Source organism: Cyphomyrmex costatus, unplaced genomic scaffold (assembly GCF_001594065.2).
Source record: "Cyphomyrmex costatus isolate MS0001 unplaced genomic scaffold, Ccosl1.0 scaffold135, whole genome shotgun sequence".
In the NCBI taxonomy this organism is placed as follows: Eukaryota; Metazoa; Arthropoda; class Insecta; order Hymenoptera; family Formicidae; genus Cyphomyrmex; species Cyphomyrmex costatus.
In genome coordinates this window covers 763,906-783,396 of record NW_017275337.1, presented here as the reverse complement: position 1 = coordinate 783,396, position 19,491 = coordinate 763,906, and the positions used below count along the sequence as shown (strand labels likewise).

The window sequence follows — 19,491 nt, the reverse complement described above, 5'->3', positions numbered from 1 at the left end:
TAAATGACATCGCAAACAGAATTCAACAAACTGTACCTATGTCATACAAATTCTTTATTTGTTTGCGAAGAAAGACCCATAGTTGATTAAGCTTGTTCAAGAATGTTTTGTATATTATATCGATTATAAATAATCACAATGTAAATTAAAAGATGATTTGAAAAATGCAAGAGCAGATAATAAAGATACCTGATTTTAGTTAATTGTGGTTTTATTGATTATTTCAATGGCATACAACGGATATATAATGATCCATCGAAAATGTACAACTATTAACACATAGCAAATAATTGTTTCCAATGATTCAATACTAGTACTATGACAGTGGTGTAATTATTTTTCGTTCAGGTCCGTAAATATTATATAACAAAGTTTATCAAACATATACATATCTACAGAGATAAACATTTCAAAAAAGGATTAAAAGATTTCATAGCTTAATTACTTCAAGACATAAAAGTATTTGAAATGAAATTTAAATATAATTTTTTAATTATAGATTCAGAAAATATCTGTTTATAAAATTAAAATATCTAAAGTTTGATTTTCTTTATTTTTGCAATTAAATTAAAAAAAATTTTCTACTTAAGGCTAAAAAACTTGCAGTTACACCAATGTCATGTATTAATTTTTACTTCCTTTACAGCAGAAGCTAAATTATAAATCTTTACAGAAAGACTAAATATGTATGATAATTTTCTACATGTTTGTTTCTCAAGAGCATTGCTTTTTAGAATTTATATTACATTTCTTTAACGTATCAAAAAAGAAATGGATAAAACATTTCTAGATTAGATCAATACCAAAATTACAAATCTAGACTTGCACCATTTCTTTGTTTCTCCTGGCTCTCAGTCCATGCCTTTGCTATGGTTTTCTTTGTCTCATCATCACCATCTTGATACATTTTTTTCATAAGATTTATCAGACTGGCACTAGGATCAGTATCCTCACCTAATTCAGGCATGGAGGGCGATTTTGCATCCTTGATTCTCTTCTCCACCAATGTGACATGCGACCATTCTTTGGCAATCTTTTTTGCGAGAGAGACGACAATCATATCGGTTTTTATTTTAAAGTTACTCTTTTCGATATTAATCTCGCCACACAGATTATTAATCGGCAAATGATAATTTTTATTATGTAATCCGAATATGCGCAGATCCAGAGATTTCTCTGTAAAATTGCAGACAATGGCTTCCTTGGGCAGCTGATGAACATTGTTTAATGTTATATAAATCTTCATTGTTGTGTTTGTCTGGTCCCACCCATAGTTATTCAGTTTTACTTCGTAGCATTTTTGGGCAGTATTGAGCGAAGGTGTTGTAGACGTGTTCTTTTGTTCCAGTAGTTTTGCCGCTTCTGCCTGTGTCTGCAGTTTCCTAATTTCCAGTGTTAATATATCTTTGGTTCGTTGTCTATTAGCCTGCTTGAGTAAGTTGTTTAATTCCTCAATATCTAATTTTATCTGTGAGAAAGAATATTAAAATATTACTTAAGAAAATACTTTATCTGATAGAGAAATGATTAAATAAATTAATCTGCAAAAAATTGTTAAGTTTCATATACTTAAAAATTTCTACTTAAATAGTAAATTTGATAAAATGTGTGTGTGTGTGTGTGTGTGGTTATTGATATGATTTCAAAGAATACTTCTAATTATATATAGACAAAAGAATAAGTTTGCATCACAGCATCATTTTAACATGGAAAATTCATCTTTTCTTTTTTCCCTTCAAAATGTGAGCATAAATTATCAGATCACATTTTATATTCATAAAGTGTAGGAAAGTGTAATTAAAAATTAACACTAAAATATTTACCTCCTGAATCTTTGTTGACATTGTTGCTAGATTTTACAATATTACGAATTTTACACGACACCAAAATGTAATGGATGTTAATGGATCGATATCCAGAAATTCACTTTTCAGTAGAACACAAGAGACTGCAGAACGAAACAGATTGTACCCGGAATTGACCGACTAACTAATCTGACTGTCCGAACTCCGAATCTTCTAGAATTTTCTTTATCGCTTCTGTTAGTGTTGAGGTTATTAGAGAAAGATATATAACTCGGATGCTTCGAATCTGTTCTCTGTAGCTGCACTATTCTACACGTTTTGCACTAGGTATATAATTAATTATAATAAAATAAAATATTGAAGAGAGAGAGAGAGAGAGAGAGAGAGAGAGAGAGAGAGAGAGAAGTGTATATACAGAAAATATAGTCGAAAGAGATTCTTTGTCACACGAGTTGTACTGATTTGGACGCTCTAAGCACATGCTATGTAAGGATCCTCAAAGAGATTGGCTACCATGTTTGGTCAACTGTATTTTTCAGGATCTGCTTAAGTTAAAGGGATGCTGGAACCGCCTGTATTACCAATAAAATTAACGTTTTTGACGTTTCCGTTCCTGTCTAATTTCTTCGCAGGATAAAAATTGCTTCTCCACGATTTTTAAATATTCAGGCTAATGTATCTACCCCTGGCAAGTGTATTTTGTGCCCAAAGCTGGAAAAAATATGAAATTACAGATTTCTTTATCCATTTTTATAATATATCAGGGGCAAGTATATTAGCTAATTTAATGCAATTTTTAATGTAATAATTGATTATAGAGGAATAAAAGTATGTGTACTTTTTCCAGTATATATTTTTTTCTTTTTAATGTGTAAACGTTTCTATTTTTTTTTACAAAGCGACTAAAAAAAATAATTTTTTTCAGTAGAATACAAGTTATAGCGATATACATATATGTATATTCATGTATCACATGCCTACTTGTAACTGTACTGTATTACTTTTCATATTTAAAATAATACAGATGTGTAATATATTGGGAAGAAAAAAAAGAAAGTAAAAAGTATAAAAAATTTGACAAAGAACAAATCTTTGAGGAAATGTTATGAACATTGCAACTGATTGCAACATATATTTGTAGATAATTGCAAAGTATCAATTGGAAAGTGGTAATCAATTGCAAGTTTCACATTCAACATGTCTCTTCTATGAAATTAATAGAAATGTTTCTCTAATGAAATTAATAAAGAAATAATGGATCACATAGGTAAAATAATTTGAAATAATTTTTTTAAATTGACCCAAACTTTATATGTTGTTAACAATTTATTTTTACACTCGTGCAAGATATTTATAATACAAAATTCGGATCCAGCGTTTTTAGGAGAAACGAGCGTCCGTACGAAGGCTTCGATCGCAATCCAATGATCGCTTTTACATTATTACAGGCCACCAAGATATCAATTATGCTAATTGGTCGACGATTATTGTAGAACGGCAGCGTTCGCAGCTATACTGGGATTGTTGATGACTTCTCCCAGGCTCTCGAGCAATTCTTTTCTATAGTCGTCGAAATCGCCGTCGATAGCATTAATCTGCTGGTTCTCAATCACATAGAGACAGCATTCAGTATCTCGAATCAGTCGTTCGTCGTGCGAGACGATAATTACACCGCCCTTATACTCGTTAATGGCGTCTGCTAGTGCGTCGATAGATTCTATGTCAAGGTTGTTGGTTGGCTCGTCTAGGATTAGCACATCCGGTGCGTTTAGACAGAGTTCGGCCAACGCAACGCGTGCCTTTTGACCACCCGATAGGTCTTTCATTTTGATGGTGTGCGCATGAGAGCTGAGACCAAAAGTGCCCAGCTGTTTGCGTGCCTTTTCGTATGGAAGATCGAACAGTCGCATCAGATATTCCGCCGGAGTCTCCTCAGCAGTCAAATGCTCGCCAGAATGCTGATCGAACCTTCCTATCCTCTGTAAAATGTAAATTAACTTAGAATAATAGATAATATACAACATAAATAGTAAGAAAAGAAATGAAAATAAAAATACTAAAGTAAGATGTTGGAATGGTAAAATAATCGTCTGTTAAATAGAAGATCTGAATTCAATTTTCAATCTGGTGTTATTCCGTATATAAGAAATTTTGCTTAGAAAATATATCATAAATATAAATATTTCAATAAGTATTGCAACTTTTGCAAATCAAGATTTACAAATAATAAAATATTTTAATTATTTTGTAGATCAAACAATAGAGTCTGTAAACTGGAAAAAAAAAAACAAAATTTTGTTAACACATACGGTCTTGTACTTACCAATCGATGATTCTTCGTAATTTCTCCCTTTTGAGAAGTTATATCGCTCATTAATAATTTCAGGAAAGTAGATTTACCGACACCATTAGGGCCCAATATTGCTACTCGAGAACTTAAATCTATACCAAAGTCTGCATCGATGAACAACGGTTTCTGCCCTTCGTATCCAAATGTTACATCTGCGAAAAAATTAATGTACAAAAAATTTAACTTATATTTTTGTTACATATTGATTTTTCCTGTTTAAGTCGTATTGATGTTTTGTTCTTTAATATAATTTGATAAATAATTTAATACATAGAAGAACTAATGACATACTTTGAAGACCAAGAATTGGAGGTTGTAACGGTGGAGGATCTGGAAAACTGAATTTTACTATATATTCCCTTGGTCTCTGCAATAGTTCCGTGGGTCCGGTACCTTCCTCCTGTTTCTGCATCTTTGTTCGATTTTTTTCTTGCTTTCTCGTTAGTACCTCTTTTTGTTTCTTCTCAGCCTGCTTCTTACTCTGTCCAGCCGCTTTGAGATCCTTTAAACGCTTTTCTTGCTTTTCATACGCCTTCACCATTTCCTTTCTTTTTTGCACATACATCTTTTTAAACATGCTATAATTTCCTTTGTAATAGAACAATTTTTGTTGATCTAAGTGTATAACGTCCGTGCACACATTATCCAAGAAACTCTGATCATGCGATACAACTAGTAGAGTCTTCTTCCAGCCTTGCAAGTAGTTATCCAACCAGATGACTGCATTTAAATCTAAATGATTTGTAGGTTCGTCCAATAATAACAATGTGGGTTCCAGGAAGAGTGCTCTCGCGAGCGAAACACGCATTCGCCAACCACCAGAGAAGTTCTTCGTCGCGCGATTTTGCATCGCACGATTGAATCCTAAACCGGCGAGAATCCGCCTTGCTCGTGGCTCTGCTGAGTCTGCTCCAATAGCTTTTAATTCATCATATACCTGAAAGTAATGCATAAATCATATTATGTACAAGTTTTCAATAGCTGCAATCTTCTATATAATCTATTAAATTTTTTTTTTAGAAGAATGTTTGAAAAAAAAATCAATAAAAATGATGATTACCTCTTGCAATCTGTTTTGCACAGTGGTATCTCCTTGCTCTGTCAATTCTTCCAATTTCTTGCATTCTGCCTGAAGCTCTTTGCATTTTACATCGGCATTGAGCACCACTTCTACAGCTGGAGTATCATCTGCTATAACTTCTTGTTCGCAATACAAGACATCTATCGTAGGTGGGATATTAAAAGCTCTTTTGGCTATATGGCGGAGCAAGGTAGTTTTGCCATGACTGTGATAAAAAAGAACATCAAACATGATTTATTCTTTTCATAGGAAATATTGTCTCTTTGTACAAAATTAAAGTCTACTTGTTAAATTGTAAACTGTTAACATTTAAACAAGGAAACATTCTTAAGTTTTATAAGTCCTTTTTATCTTAAGAATAAGTATACACTGGATCGGTTACAAAGAACAGATATAGCAATTTAAGAGCTTATTCTGTAACTTTTAATGACTGCAACAATATCATTACATTAACATTGCACGGGTTTTGTATACTGCAAAATGGCTGTGCTACAATAATTTAACGATATCGTTAGAGTCGTGAAGAGTTACAGAATAGATCTTTTAGATCTCTTAGGTACGTTAGATGCAGCGAAGCAAGAGCATACCCGTTCGGTCCCACAAGGCCATACCGCCTACCCTGCGCTATAAGCAAGCTGGCGTTGGTGAAGAGCTCCTTGCCCTTGGCCGCTATGCTGAAGTTCTCCACCTTGATGTCGACCGCGTTATCCAGCTGCTGATTGCCGCGTTGTTGCGTCTGGCTCTGCGAGATCGTAAAGTTGGATTCTAGCTCGCTGTGACCCTGCCCACCTGCCCTAGTCAGCATCTCCATCGTTCGCTCATACTCTTGCTGCTTCTTCAACTTCTTTTTCTCCTTGTGCGTAAGTTTCTTGCTCGGCGTCTCCTCTTCGATCTCCACGTCCGCGAGCTTTGTCGCCACATCGTCGGCCGCTCCATTCTCGATCGCGTCAACCATCTTGTTCTTACCTTTGGTTTTGCTCGACATCGCTCGCGCGATCGTCCGATCTCCTCCACGACCCGTATGATTGCCAGCTGCTCGCACGCCTTAACCTAACCTCACTTTCTCCGCGTGCGCAGCACATCCAGCGTGTTAGCGACAGCAAAGAGGGTGAGGTGAGAGACTGAAGAAACAAAAAATGTCACGTGACGTCATCACACACATGGAACGCAACAGTAATTTTCAGTGCTGCCAACCTTGTTTGTTTCTTTCGTCGGTAGTCAGGTTCCACGGTTCCAGGTGAGCCAGGTGGAGCCAGGTCTATTTTCGAACACGCCAAGTGATGTGCACAGCTGATCCTGAAAATTGTATTTTTTATATTTTCAATGACAATAATGTCAAACAGTGGCAATATTTCGCGATTAAGTGTCATCAGCTCGTCGCATAAAACCCAAGATTCTCGAAGATGATTTGATTGAATCCGTCCTATCTGACGCTCGTTGGACCACAGCAGGTGGAAATATCCTGCGTGTATCATTTTGTCGTTATCCGAGATACTAGAGTCAAAATCACGAGCACCAAAGTGAGTTACAAATCGAACGACGTAATCCTTTCGTACGCAAGGCATGTTCTCCAAAGTAGATTCGATAATAGTTAATACTGCGTTACATATTTTTGTCGACAAGGATAACCTTTTCTTTTGTGCAGGCAAGTTCATTTTATACTTTACACCATTGATTTTTCTTGCATATCGCTCCAATCAATTAATTATTGCGCATTCATTTTTATCGTCTTCATACGTGTAGTGTTTGTCAAATCATATACTGAATTCGGTCACTCGATTAATGTATGAGACTCTGTGGATTAACTACAGAAATGATATTTCATTTAAATGATTGAAAACTGACAAATTCTTCTCACAACAGTTTCTGGCAATTTGCTGTTAACAGGCTTTGCTACTAGAATATGTCTGTTGATATTAACTTACCACATTCGGCTCTTTGCAAACTGCCAACATATTGATATTTCATGTACTAGACGAGCGTTCAGCTTTATTGTTCTATGAGTTATATCCTGTTAATATTTTGTTTAGTTATATATTTAGCATCATACAATGTTTATTCATCTTTATGATTATATTTAAAGTAAACATAGAACAAGAATTAAATAACTACAGTTATAGCTAAACATATAATTAACATTTATTTTCATTTTTGAGCTCTTACTCTGTTCTTTCTGAATTATTATAAGTATTGTAAATATTATTTCAGTATGGAATATGTTATGGATTGATCTGCGGAAGGTGTTATAGATTGATTTAGTTTGGATGTTTTAAAATAAAAATGATGAATAATGAAGTAGACAGTATGATCTTAATTATTAGATTAGATTTAGAAATACCTTCCGTAGCTTCGTTAATGATTACAGAGAGCTGAGCATGGCGCATGAAGACACAAATAAATTAACAAGAGAAGATTTTGATGCTGGCCCATGCAGCTTTGATGAGATCGAGCCAGGCTTGTACCTGGGTAACCTCACGGCCGCCACAGATGTTGATTGGCTAAAGGAAGCTGGAATAACTCATATACTAACAATAGATTCGTGTCCATTGCCAAGAAAGATCCAGGAGCGTCTCCCAAATTTAATCATAAAGTATATACAAGTGACGGATATGCCGCGAGAAGATTTGCTAACGCACTTTGAAGACTCCTATGATTTCATCGATCGTGCCCTTGACTCTGATGGCAGGATACTGGTGCATTGTTACTTCGGCGTGTCGCGATCCGCTACCATGGTGATCGCATATACCATGAAGAAACACGAGTGGAGTTTCGCGGATGCGCTCCAAGTGGTGAAGTCAAAGCGTCGCTTTGTCGCGCCAAATCCCGGTTTCGTGGCGCAGTTACGGCTCTACGAGGATATGAGTTACGGCGTCGACAGTACTAATGTGCAGTTCAAGATGTACCGGTTGCAGATCGCCGCCGACAAGGTGCGCAAGGCTCGCATTCTTCCCCAGAGCTGCGTCGACTTGGTCAAGCCAGATCCCGCGCTGACAACCGTGCGACCTGAGCCGTCGGTTTATCGTTGCAAGAAATGCCGTCGCATTGTGGCGAGCGCTAGCAACATTTTGCCTCATGCGCCGCGTGAGAAGCAGATCTGGCGGCATATCAGTGCCAAAAACGCTTCCAAGGACGGCGAGGGCTGTGACAAATTAATCCAGAGGAGAGACGAGTCGGCGCGAGTCGAACTCTGCGACAAGATTTACTTTGTAGAACCGTTGGCCTGGATGCCCGATATCACACACAACGTTGAAGGTAAATTAAATTGTCCTAAATGTAATACAAAACTTGGTTCGTACAGCTGGATCGCCGGCAGTCAATGTCCCTGCGGTAGTAAGATTGCACCGGCCTTTTATCTGGTGCCATCTAAGCTCGATTGGAGCAATGTTGTGCAGAATGTTCAAGTAACGGTATAGTATTAAGGTACGAAATAAAAAATATGTTGGAAACCAAAGCAATTAACTTTGGATAAATTTATGAGATGGAAATATTGAATTTTACATTCAGTGATAAAATTTCCCAAAGATTTTAAAATTCTTGATGTGTTTATACTAAAGCAATAAAAGTCAAGAAAAACAACATAAAGATGTTAATTAAGCGTCGAATATATACTTTTTTAGACGCTGTAACATTTTGGATGCCTCATAGGCATCCTTTTGATGTTTTTTAAATGTTTGTCTTGTTAAATTATAATATCATTATGGTCCAAGATGATGCAGATGTTGATGTTTAATCCTCAGCAGGTAATATATATCTTTTTAAGGTGTTAAATTTTTTAAATCTTAGTCGTTCCATGTAAAATATCGTCCAAATAAAAAAAATCTATTAAAAGAAAAATTTAAATCATATCACTTCATGAATGTGAGATCTTGCATTATTATACACCAGCGTTTTGTGCCGCGAGATTTAAGAAAAAACTCCATAATATCTGCTGAGGGTTGCGAATAATTTTAAGAGTGAGATAAATGGATATGATCAATATGTACGCCAATTGACTATATTCTAATCCTGTGCCAATATATATTTCGATATGTGTATATATATACATGTATTTGTTACATATATCTGTGTGTTGTGTATTTTTCTGATTATATTTATATATGTATATATCAGTAAGAAAACATACCCGAAGACGTTCTCAGATCTCAATGTTTTTATTGCACACGATGTTGTCTTTATCTATACCGTCTACATGTATCTGCATAAGGCCGTAACATTGTGTAGAATATCATTTTCTGTATTCTGTATTTAAAATATTACAATGTTCTAATATACTTCCTCATATAACATAATTTAATGTACTACTCTATCGACGGGAAAAAGAAGCGCTATGACTTATTTACTCGTTACCCTGTATGTTCAAAACTTACAGCTTAAACTAATCAGTTAATCATTATCATTAGTTATAAGGCACACGATCAACGTTGGACTTTTATCAGCGATAATCCATACAATAATTGTCCCTCTTTGCACATAGCCGTAGGGATGCCAGATGCTGCGCGAGATCATCTTATTAAATCAATTACGATATCAAATTTATTCTTAACAGACAAGCGTATCTTTGGTTTGGACGATTCGAGTGAACTTTCCAGTCACCTTTTATAAAGATTCCGATAAATGATTCTTTACGCGTTTACGTCACATCGCTTTTCCAGAATGATATTGGAGCAACCCAAATGGTTTATTCCGCAAGAAAAGAAAGTCATTAATAAAATCGTAATAAGTATTCCAGTCTTCATAAATTTATAAATGGAGAGTCATGTTGTGCCGAGACGAAGAATCTAGAAATAATTCCTAAGAAACAGTTCCGTCGCGCACGTGTCTTATGTAAGTCTTACAACTTCGAGAAGAAAGAACGTTTTTTATACACGGAAAGAATGATTTTACTGAAGTATCTAAAAATTCTGGATACAGATCTGAAAATAATGTTGTTAACTTACAAAAATATTTATGTAAAACCGCTCAAGTGTTGATGCTGAAAAAAGTTTTACCATCCTACACAGTTATTTTGATGACCTAATAAAATTATTTTCGTTAGCTAAATTTTCGCTAACGAAATTTTTTGAAATATTTCAGCAAAATCGTTCTTTCCTCGGATAAAAATATCACTTTTCAACAATTTAAGTCCGAATTCGATTTCGGAAGCTTAAATTCTCTTTCGATCTAAATTACATGTTCAGAGGTCTAGCATTACGTTCTCACGTTTTGAAGATTCGATGTTCGTGGATAATGTCACATACTCGCGTGCATCGCTGGATACGTCGAGCCGTAGGGATGCGCTCGCAGCCTCAAGGCGCTTAGGCCGTTCACGGCGGTTCCGTCGAGAGTGCCATGGTGGATGTCGGCCTGATGATGGTGATAAGGCGGCAGGCTTATGTTCGCCAGGCCACCGTTTGCAGCGAAGCCGTGACAACCAGCGGTCGCGGCGGTTTGTACCGCGTAATGCTGCGGCGTCGTTCGCCAATAATCGCCGTAAGAATACTGCGCTGTTACTTGAGTGGTAGCAGCTGCGTTCTGTGACGATTCCGCGTTGCTCTCCGCCGGATGTTGCGAAGGATGCGACACCCTGATAGGACGTAGCGGTAGCGCGGTCTCCATTTCCCTGCCCGCGGAGACACCCCGACTCATCGCTGAGCTCCGCTCGTTCCGTCGGAACTTTGCCCGCCTGTTCTGGAACCACACCTATGCAAAAAAGACGACATAGTGCTTTGCTGATGCTCTTATTATGTCAGTTTTTAAAGAGTGAAATCCTTTGGAACTGAAAAAAAATGGGAAATATTAAAATATTTTGCACACGAATAGAATGATTGCCTTTTTATAAGCGATCGATATATAGGATAATTAGATGATTTAAAAAATCAGATATCTGCTAGATTTCTAAAAAATGTCTGCTATTTTTCAAATTTTATTCATCTTCGATAAGATCTTGATTTTTCTTTTATCATCTATTATCCCGCACATTTTTTAGTCGTATATATATTATCAATAAAATATAAACTAGAGTTTATCAAGAATAACATTGCGATTTTGTTGCTACGAAAGATAAAGATATTTATGCAATAAAAAATAATTTTTTAAAATAAACTATTAAAAAAATTGAATGCGTAGTAGTTGTTGCTACGAATATATCTAATGCAACTGATTGTAAGTAAATTTATTATAATTGACTCAAAGGATTAAAAAGTTTTTAAAGTTGTGCATGCGTGCTTTAGCGTTTCTTTGAGATAATTCACTCATTTACAGATCTTAATTTTAATCATTTACGTGTATATTTATTAATTTAGCTTTACTGATTAGCGCTTCATTGAGTTTCTTACGATTTCTCAAACGAGTACGCTCGGCTCTCAAATGAATTCTACGAATTGAAGTCTTAGAGTATAATTCAAATAAATCCGACTCAAAGGGACATGCCGCCTTTTAGGAATATCTTCGAAGAAAATCTAATGGATCCGACATGTCCAACTATCACAAATGCTCTTCATCCGACATCGCTATGGAGGAAGACCAAGCCATAAGACAAATAAATACGACTTGAAGAACATGCTCTCCGTCAGAGAATCATCTCTTTTAACGAAAAACCTTCGTTAGAAATACTTGATCTACTTTCTCACGTTATTGACGCTTCTCATCTTACGTTACTCCAAAAATCTCACGTCTTCGACCGGAGAGACGCGGAGGGGGTGGGGGGAGGAGGGGACGGAAGGACACGACGCGCCGACCGAAGACGGGACAGCGTGACGGCTCCTGGCAGGCGTACCGACGACGCAAACAGACGCGTGTACGCGGCATGGACCGCTGACGACGGCGACGGCGACGCGAACACGTGCTCGACGCACGACGCCGCGCCGCGCCGGAGCGCGCAGATGCTGGAACGTGCGTCGCCGTCCGGCTAATCATAGCTCTCTATCTCTCTATCTCTCTCTCTCTCTCTCTCTGCTCTGACAACCTGTCTCCTCCGATTTTCTGCCTAGCTGTCCGCGACCTCCACCTTCCGCCGCCTCCTCCTCCACCTCCTCCTTCATCTTTCTTCCCCCCGTGTTATACTGACGACGCATTGCGTTCGGTACAAGAGAGTCTAACACATGTGCACGTCGTGATACTTTCTCGGACAGCTAGTCTTCTCGGTTACCGAGTGGAAGACAGCTTCAAAGACAGCGGTCCGCTCGTTCGGTCGTGGGTCGGTTGGTTGACTAGCCGGTTGGTAAGCATCTCGAAACGGCGGTTTATCGTTCCGCCACGTTCCATCATCCTCGTACAAGATGAACGAGATCGAACATTATTGAGAATGATGCCCTCTCGGTGTATCCCAATATGACTTTCTATTTCCGTTTATTTAATATTTTCTAGATTTCAATTTAATTAATATATAAAGCCAGCAATAAATGACGCCATGGCATAAATGTATTTATTAATCTAAATTGCGTAGAAGAGTTGTCAATGCATCAAATATTCGTCGGATAATTTGAAGAAATAATTTCCTAATTGTATATGAAGTAAGATATAATAAATCTAAAGAGAAATTAAATTAATTATTTTCTTACAAAAATATCTAAACAGATTTCTGGTATATCTGGTATTGATATTTGTTAAAAATTTATGAATAAAAAAAAATTTATTTTTACACTTATTCCGAGCTACCGTATTGGGATAATAGATTTGCATTACCTGCACTCTAGCCTCCGACAAAGATACCCTGGTTGCCAATTCCTCACGGACGAAGGCATCCGGATAATGCGTTTTCTCGAAGACTCTCTCCAACGCGGCCAACTGTTGCGCCGAGAAGGTAGTCCTGCTTCTCCTGGGTCTCCTGTTCCCAGCAGTAGAAGAGGTCTCGCTGCAATCTGCGAAACATAATAATCGGCAATTATCAGTGATATTTCACTCTCAATCCTGCTTTCGAGATAATCGTAAATTTCTTTTTTATTCTATTAGAATGATGTATTTTTCTATTATATATTTTTAAGCATTTACTTTCTTTAATGTACTATTATTGTATATATACTATTTCGTATTCTTCTTGCGAAGCAACAAACGTTTTTCCATGCTAGCGAAAAGTATCCATCGAAACCTTCTAGCATAATTGAAATATATCATTCGTGGAACAAACGTCAATCTCATTTAGAGTCATATTTTCGCGCGCATAAAAACGTTGCCATGAGAAGAATGTGAAATTATTTTTCTCGATGGCCTTTATCGCAACAGCGAAACGTGCGGTTTCGAAGATGCCGCTTGCGATACCAGCGGCCTGTACCAAAAAAAAAGAAAAAGAGAAAAAAAAAGAGACGCACGCGCGCGGGTCGACTAACAGCCGCAGCCATTCTTTGAATGACTCCACTATACTTGGGCATTCATCAAAGCGGTATAATGCGAGCAGCATGACTGGAAATGCGCGATTTCGATGAAATCAAGTGCGTCGTGAACCGCGGATTACATGCGAAGGAACGTGATTAAATCATACGTAATAGATGTTAGTTCTCATGTTAGTGATACATTTTCCATATTCCATATAAAATTTCATTTAAATAAATTGTCAATATAATATTTATATTCATAATTCAATAAAATTATAATTATAACAAAATTTTAGTTACAAAATAATAACATTGAATAATCGCGCTATATGGTATATTCGAATAATTAGTGATATTAGAATAAGTGATATAGAAGTGATATAGTGATATAGAAGATATGGGGAAACAATATAATTACTCGCAAGTTAGTACCAAGAATTTTCCATTAAATCTTGTTCAAACTTTATTACACGCTTCCTTAATAATAATTAAATATTTGTATTATTCAAATATATTAATCGATTTTTTACTTTTATTATTGTAAATGTGAACTTTCTGTTTATAATTTGAATTTTTTTGCACAAGCAAAATTTTTTCGAAATATAAGAGGGCGGAATTCAGTTTCCCTTTCTACAATCGAAAAAATTATTTGATAATTTAATAAAAATGTTGCAGAATAATTCTAAAATATTTCACATTTTTAAAAAATACCTAAAACAGTAAAAAAATTGGGTTGATTAAAAATCGTAGATTATAAACGGAAAACGTCTATAAAAATATGATCGAAAAACGGAGGATTAATAGTAATTGATCAGAAATTAAATAACATGTACAATGATATAAACAGTATACTGATATTATATTCCTTACCCAAGGAGTGCGTCGGCGTGGATAGCAGGCGTGAGACCGTGAAATCCTGCGGCGTGTGCGAATTCGCTAACTGCGACACTATCACGCTATTGTTCGCGCCTTGTTCCGCGTTCGTCGCAGCTAACATTTTTCACCCGCGCTTTCTTCCGGCGCGCTTTCCCTCACATCGGTATAACAATCAATACGATTCCCATTGCCAAGTTCTCCGCTTTTCTCGCGGACTTTTCAATTTTCTAACACATCCCCTTCATTTCCCGCGTATTTATATCAACGGCCGCATCGACGCGAACATCTCAATTTCGCGAGATGAAATCTGTAAGGAAGAATGAAAAATTTCTCTTCGTGGAAATATTAATACACTTATACGATTAGATCTGAATTATCAATGTAAAGTAATATTTTTATTATTGCCGTTTTATTATTAGCAATGAATTGCACTGTACTACATTATTCAAATACGATGTAATCCGTCTCGAAACGAAGCCGCGACTAGACTTGCGGTTTAATTTCATGCGACATGATTATTCAGCCGAGATCTCAAAATATCAGCCAGAAATTTAATATTAGCGAGGCTCGGAATTGTAGTGGAAATTCAAAATACGAGAAGATAATCTGGACGAGCCAATTCGCAAATACGTACAAGATGCGTATGAGATGAATCCGAGATGTATGTCAAAAGATGCATGTTTGTATTGCTCTATTTTGGATGATATTCAAGTAGAATATGGTTTACAATGTAAATATTGTGAGAAACGTAAATATTGTATGTCCACGTGCTAGTATTCTAACACGACGATGTCAAATGAATTTTTAATAATATATTGTATAATAATAAAATTAAAGAAATGATCTCTTGCGACGCTAGTGGCAGTATTTTTGGATAAAACAGAGAAAGAGAGGGAAAAGAAATATTATAATACATATTATATTATATTAATCAATAATTTGTTATAACTAATTTAATTTTTACAATAAATTTATTAATTAATATTTCTTGAAAAAGGTATTTACAATATGAAGCTTTCCTTCTATTTTCCATGCATTATAACAATACAATAAAGATTAATATTATTAATATATTGATAATAACGTATAATAATTTATAATACGTTTCGTAACATAATTAGTTGATTATATTTAGAACGTCAGTGTCAATTGTACGAGTTGATAACGATTTCTCTTTCTCCTTTATTTCTAGCGAATCAATTTATAGAATTTATAATCTTTTTCCATTTAAAGTGCTATTTATAAAATGTGAATCGATATCGATGTAACATCGAAATTATAACGATCAGCGTTAAATTATGGTCATGTTTCACTGTAACATTATTTGCAGAATTGGCTTGGCTATATAGTATGTATTCTCGTCACACGTTTAACATTAATTCGGATAATGCTATTTATCTCGCACGTTGACCCTGAACGCAATCTTCGTATCGGGCAATTAAAATTTGGAATTGGACGTCCGCATTTAGCACTAAAAGTGGCGCTAAATAAAGTTGTGACGTATTAGAATCTAGGTCTATTCATAATTTGAATGAAGTAGGCAGGTAGCAAGATGATAATAGTTCAATACAGAGCAATTCAATTCTAAAATTAATTTCTTGAACAACCTAAAACTATTTTTCTCAGTTTTATGATTAATTACTTTAAATTAAAATTAAAAAAAAAAATGTTTATTCATACACGTTGAGCTAATGCATTGAATCTTTTAATGAAAGATCCCGAATAAAGCAGCATCTATATACGATGAAATTTTAAAGCGTAAAATTTAAGTTTCAACCTTTAATCTGTATAAGAAATTGATCAATCATAGTCGATTATTCTCCTCACATTTGATTGATAGCCAATTTCTTTTACGGCTTAAAACTTAAGTTTTAAGTCTTGAAATGTTATTGTATAGATGCCGCTTAAAAGGTTTCATTGATTTAACGTACGCGATCGTTAAAAGATGATTATTTATGGCGATGCGGGATATGCGAATGAAACCGGCACGTTTATGCGTAATTTGTCTCGGGAAATGTTAATTAAAGCATTTTCGAGCTCGAGCGTGACGGTGCAATTAGGGCCACGTGCCAGCGGTTGCAAAGTGTTCGCAGACTGTTCGAAACTCGCGCGTTCATACTTCAACCGTATATAAATAATTCTCTCTTAGTATATCTATCTTGCAGAATTTAACCGACTCGAATATATAGACGCAAATACCGTTGACAAAGTACAATAATTTAATATCGTTTTCGCGATGAAATATGTTCTTGGTAATTGAAACATTTGCCACAATGTGAAATTATAACTGAAAATATGTATAATAGACATTGAAAAGTTGTGAGTAAATATTGTATATTTGAAGAGAGAACGCTTTTAGTTTAATTCTTTTACTTAAAGTATAAAATAAAAGTAAGTATAATGTGAAAAAAAGATTAACATCCTTACAAAAGTTTACACCTTCACAGTTTTTTTAATAAAATAATTCGACAAGAGAAACGATAAACAAAAAGCATATAACAGAAAAGAATAACATTTCCAGTATCAATATTAAATTAATTTCATATACGTGTACAGTTTTTTTACTTGGAAAACTTACAATAAATTATCATTTTATTAATTAACTGCACAATCGATTATATTCTAAGATTATTTCTAAAATCTCAACCGCAAGAATACGGCAGTATGAATTGAGTTATCTCCTTGTAAATTATCCTTGTCACAGATGCATGTTTTATTGCATTTATGCCACGATAATTCTACGAAGAGATACATGTTAATGTATGTTTGTCGGTTAATTTCCGATTTGTCATACCCGTCTGGTTATATATTCAAGTAAAATTCGATTGGTTTTCTCTGTTGGAAAATATGCTAATTTCGATATTTACCAGCATAATCAGAGAGTTAAAATACGCGCACGCGTTTCAAATCAATTACGATTCATCACGGGCTTTTGATCGTCAGATTCGTATTTGTGACCCTGTATTTTCTCATTGCCCAAATATTATAATAATTAGAGCAATGATTTTTTTGACTTTTTGGAGAGTTCCTGGCTGTCTCGATTGTTATATATATATCTTTAATTTTTGAATTAATAAAAAAAATTGATCCTTTTTTCCTACCTTAAATTGTTGCTCGAATAATTAGACGTACTTTGCATATTGCTAATATATGTATATAAATATTAAATATAAGTAATATTATTACATTTGTATATAAAATTATAAGAACATATACGTAAAATGAGGTTTTTCTCGAATAATAATGGACTACTGAAAAATCTCATGTATTTGAATTTTATGCTAGACCACCAATGGCCTAGCTGAGGCGATTCTTATCGAGTGTCGATTAAACTTATTAACCTTTAAACTGCGGTACCCGCCAATTGGCATTTTATCGCGCGACGACGATCATGATTTGACCTCAGCTTTGATCACCGATTACTGATATGTTGTTCTAGATATTTTTTGTTTCTTTTTACTCGCTAATTCTTATGCCAATACGATATTAATAAAATCGGATAAGTAAGTCAAAATCGAAAGAATAACACACTATCCTATAATAATAACGTCCAATCAACATAATTTTACTCCTGCAACTTCTTTAGATTAAGTTTGTTAGTATCTTATGCCTGTTAACTTCAATCATAAAGTTTCCTGATATACCTGATACCTGCGATACCCGCCAACTACCCCACTTTCGCTCACGCTCTTTCACTAACTTCCACCGGACCAACTTTTATCTCATAAAGTAAACTTGAAACGAAAGTTTTCTATTCACTTCTGAACTTAAAGGATCAATACACGTCCGTCACAGATTTCAATTTGCGTTAAAATGCGATGTGACTATGGAGTTAACAATCTTTCTTCATGTCAGCGTTACGCGTCGATCGAGGTCTCGTGAGTCTCATCTGATCGCGGGAACGCGCTCGAAAACGAAGGCGTCATTTTGCTCTCGGGCAGCCGAGATGCCAACTGACTTGGCCGAGTTAAGACGTACTTAAAGGTCCTCATCGGTTTTCTATCTCTCTCTTCTTCTTTCGTTCTTTCGCGTTCTCCACGATCTTCTCTGCCTCATGTTGTGTCGCTCGTCGCCGACGAGCAGAGGGAAATAGAGCGTTTTAAGAGTAGGTGGAGATTTCTGTCGCAAGCTCCACCTTCATTAGAAGCTCATTGGTTTCTAAATGGCTACTGAGACTCTTAGAGGCGGAAGGATGTATGTGTATGCGCTTTTATTAAGATGCGCCGCAATGCATAAAATGCGGTGAGGCAATCGATTTATTTTTGTCACTCTAATGCAATATGTTCCCGGCAAATTTGTATAATTGGATAGAATGCAAAAATTTCTTCTTTAAAAGAAATAATTGCGAAATATCATTTTTGTATGATTTTTATATCATTTTTATTAAAAAATTAAGAATTAGTTGAACAATATTATTAAGAGTTGATACTTTTGTACAATTTCTCTTGACTAGTTTTCTTAGCTACGTCATTTATAATTTGATATGAGATACAGAATTATCAACTATCTTAGAAAGTTAATTATCGTTAATTGAACGGAAATTTGAACAGAGCAGATAATAAAAGAACAAATGAATCATTTATCGCGGATCATTAACGTGTTAACGATGACGTATAGGCGCCGGCGTTCCCGTGGTTTCAGCTTTCAAGGATATGTGTTCCAACAGTAATTTTTATACACCAGAACACAGATCTTCTTCACCATTTTTCTCCTTCTTATCCTTCTCCTCGCGGCTGGTATCTCGTTACACAGGGGTGTCGTGTATCCTTCACAATGTTCGATATACAGAGGGTTCAGCCATTCAGAATGATCCGGAAAGAATAAACGCAAAGGATCTTGTTATACATTTTTCATGTTAGCTGATAGCTTTTCTGTCCCCAACTGAACATTTTGACAAAAAATGTCCCAATTAAAAAAATTAATGATTTTCTATAACATATATTTTTAATAAGAATGTTATTCATCACTGTAGAAAGAAATTATTTAATAGTCAGTGTGCTTTGTTTTTAAAATGTTTTTTTAGAACAGATTTAAACAATCAGAAAGTTTCTAAAAGTTAAGAATCTCTGATAATTTTTTAATTTGTAATTC

At 35.4% G+C, this 19,491-nt stretch overlaps 4 protein-coding genes across 6 annotated transcripts; 1 reads left to right on the top strand and 3 right to left on the bottom strand.

Annotated features, from left to right (window-relative positions):
* Positions 1 to 711: 711 nt before the first annotated feature.
* On the bottom strand, positions 712 to 2,133 carry LOC108782820 (calcyclin-binding protein). The gene is made up of 2 exons (XM_018551195.1): positions 1,824 to 2,133; positions 712 to 1,468 (listed from the first exon to the last, which is right to left on the bottom strand). The coding sequence occupies exons 1-2, from the start codon at positions 1,842 to 1,844 to the stop codon at positions 809 to 811; spliced, it is 681 nt and encodes a 226-aa protein (XP_018406697.1). The 5' UTR covers positions 1,845 to 2,133; the 3' UTR covers positions 712 to 808.
* A 991-nt stretch (positions 2,134 to 3,124) lies between these two features.
* On the bottom strand, positions 3,125 to 6,945 carry LOC108782874 (ATP-binding cassette sub-family F member 1). Of its 2 annotated transcripts, XM_018551264.1 has the most exons (6): positions 6,431 to 6,496; positions 5,824 to 6,357; positions 5,216 to 5,441; positions 4,447 to 5,092; positions 4,129 to 4,307; positions 3,125 to 3,784 (listed from the first exon to the last, which is right to left on the bottom strand). In XM_018551264.1, the coding sequence occupies exons 2-6, from the start codon at positions 6,219 to 6,221 to the stop codon at positions 3,290 to 3,292; spliced, it is 1,944 nt and encodes a 647-aa protein (XP_018406766.1). In that variant the 5' UTR covers positions 6,222 to 6,357; positions 6,431 to 6,496; the 3' UTR covers positions 3,125 to 3,289. The 2 variants fall into 2 exon arrangements, with proteins under 2 accessions (XP_018406766.1, XP_018406765.1); XM_018551263.1 differs by lacking the exon at positions 5,824 to 6,357 and having other exon boundaries at positions 6,431 to 6,945.
* Positions 6,685 to 8,710, top strand: MKP-4 (dual specificity protein phosphatase MPK-4). Of its 2 annotated transcripts, none has more exons than XM_018551265.1 (2): positions 6,685 to 6,756; positions 7,602 to 8,710. In XM_018551265.1, exon 2 carries the CDS (start codon positions 7,612 to 7,614, stop codon positions 8,647 to 8,649), a length of 1,038 nt encoding a protein of 345 aa, XP_018406767.1. In that variant the 5' UTR covers positions 6,685 to 6,756; positions 7,602 to 7,611; the 3' UTR covers positions 8,650 to 8,710. The 2 variants fall into 2 exon arrangements, with proteins under 2 accessions (XP_018406767.1, XP_018406768.1); XM_018551266.1 differs by having other exon boundaries at positions 6,705 to 6,756; positions 7,584 to 8,710.
* A 1,713-nt stretch (positions 8,711 to 10,423) lies between these two features.
* LOC108782826 (aristaless-related homeobox protein) lies at positions 10,424 to 14,685 on the bottom strand. Its single transcript, XM_018551203.1, has 3 exons — positions 14,395 to 14,685; positions 12,899 to 13,074; positions 10,424 to 10,915 (listed from the first exon to the last, which is right to left on the bottom strand). Exons 1-3 carry the CDS (start codon positions 14,519 to 14,521, stop codon positions 10,466 to 10,468), a joined length of 753 nt encoding a protein of 250 aa, XP_018406705.1. The 5' UTR covers positions 14,522 to 14,685; the 3' UTR covers positions 10,424 to 10,465.
* Positions 14,686 to 19,491: the final 4,806 nt, after the last annotated feature.

What these genes read in the sequence shown, in the direction of transcription:
- LOC108782826 (XM_018551203.1), bottom strand. Translation starts at nt 14,521, where the DNA reads ATGTTAGCTGCGACGAACGCGGAACAAGGCGCGAACAATAGCGTGATA. An exon ending in CACGCCGACGCACTCCTTGG is followed by an intron (nt 13,075 to 14,394) that starts GTAAGGAATATA and finishes TATGTTTCGCAG; the next exon opens with ATTGCAGCGAGACCTCTTCT. An exon ending in TGTCGGAGGCTAGAGTGCAG is followed by an intron (nt 10,916 to 12,898) that starts GTAATGCAAATC and finishes TTTTTTGCATAG; the next exon opens with GTGTGGTTCCAGAACAGGCG.
- MKP-4 (XM_018551265.1), top strand. Translation starts at nt 7,612, where the DNA reads ATGGCGCATGAAGACACAAATAAATTAACAAGAGAAGATTTTGATGCT.
- LOC108782820 (XM_018551195.1), bottom strand. Translation starts at nt 1,844, where the DNA reads ATGTCAACAAAGATTCAGGAG. An exon ending in TGTCAACAAAGATTCAGGAG is followed by an intron (nt 1,469 to 1,823) that starts GTAAATATTTTA and finishes TCTTTCTCACAG; the next exon opens with ATAAAATTAGATATTGAGGA.
- LOC108782874 (XM_018551263.1), bottom strand. Translation starts at nt 6,891, where the DNA reads ATGAACTTGCCTGCACAAAAGAAAAGGTTATCCTTGTCGACAAAAATA. An exon ending in CGACGAAAGAAACAAACAAG is followed by an intron (nt 5,442 to 6,430) that starts GTTGGCAGCACT and finishes TTTTTATCACAG; the next exon opens with TCATGGCAAAACTACCTTGC. An exon ending in TGCAAAACAGATTGCAAGAG is followed by an intron (nt 5,093 to 5,215) that starts GTAATCATCATT and finishes CATTACTTTCAG; the next exon opens with GTATATGATGAATTAAAAGC.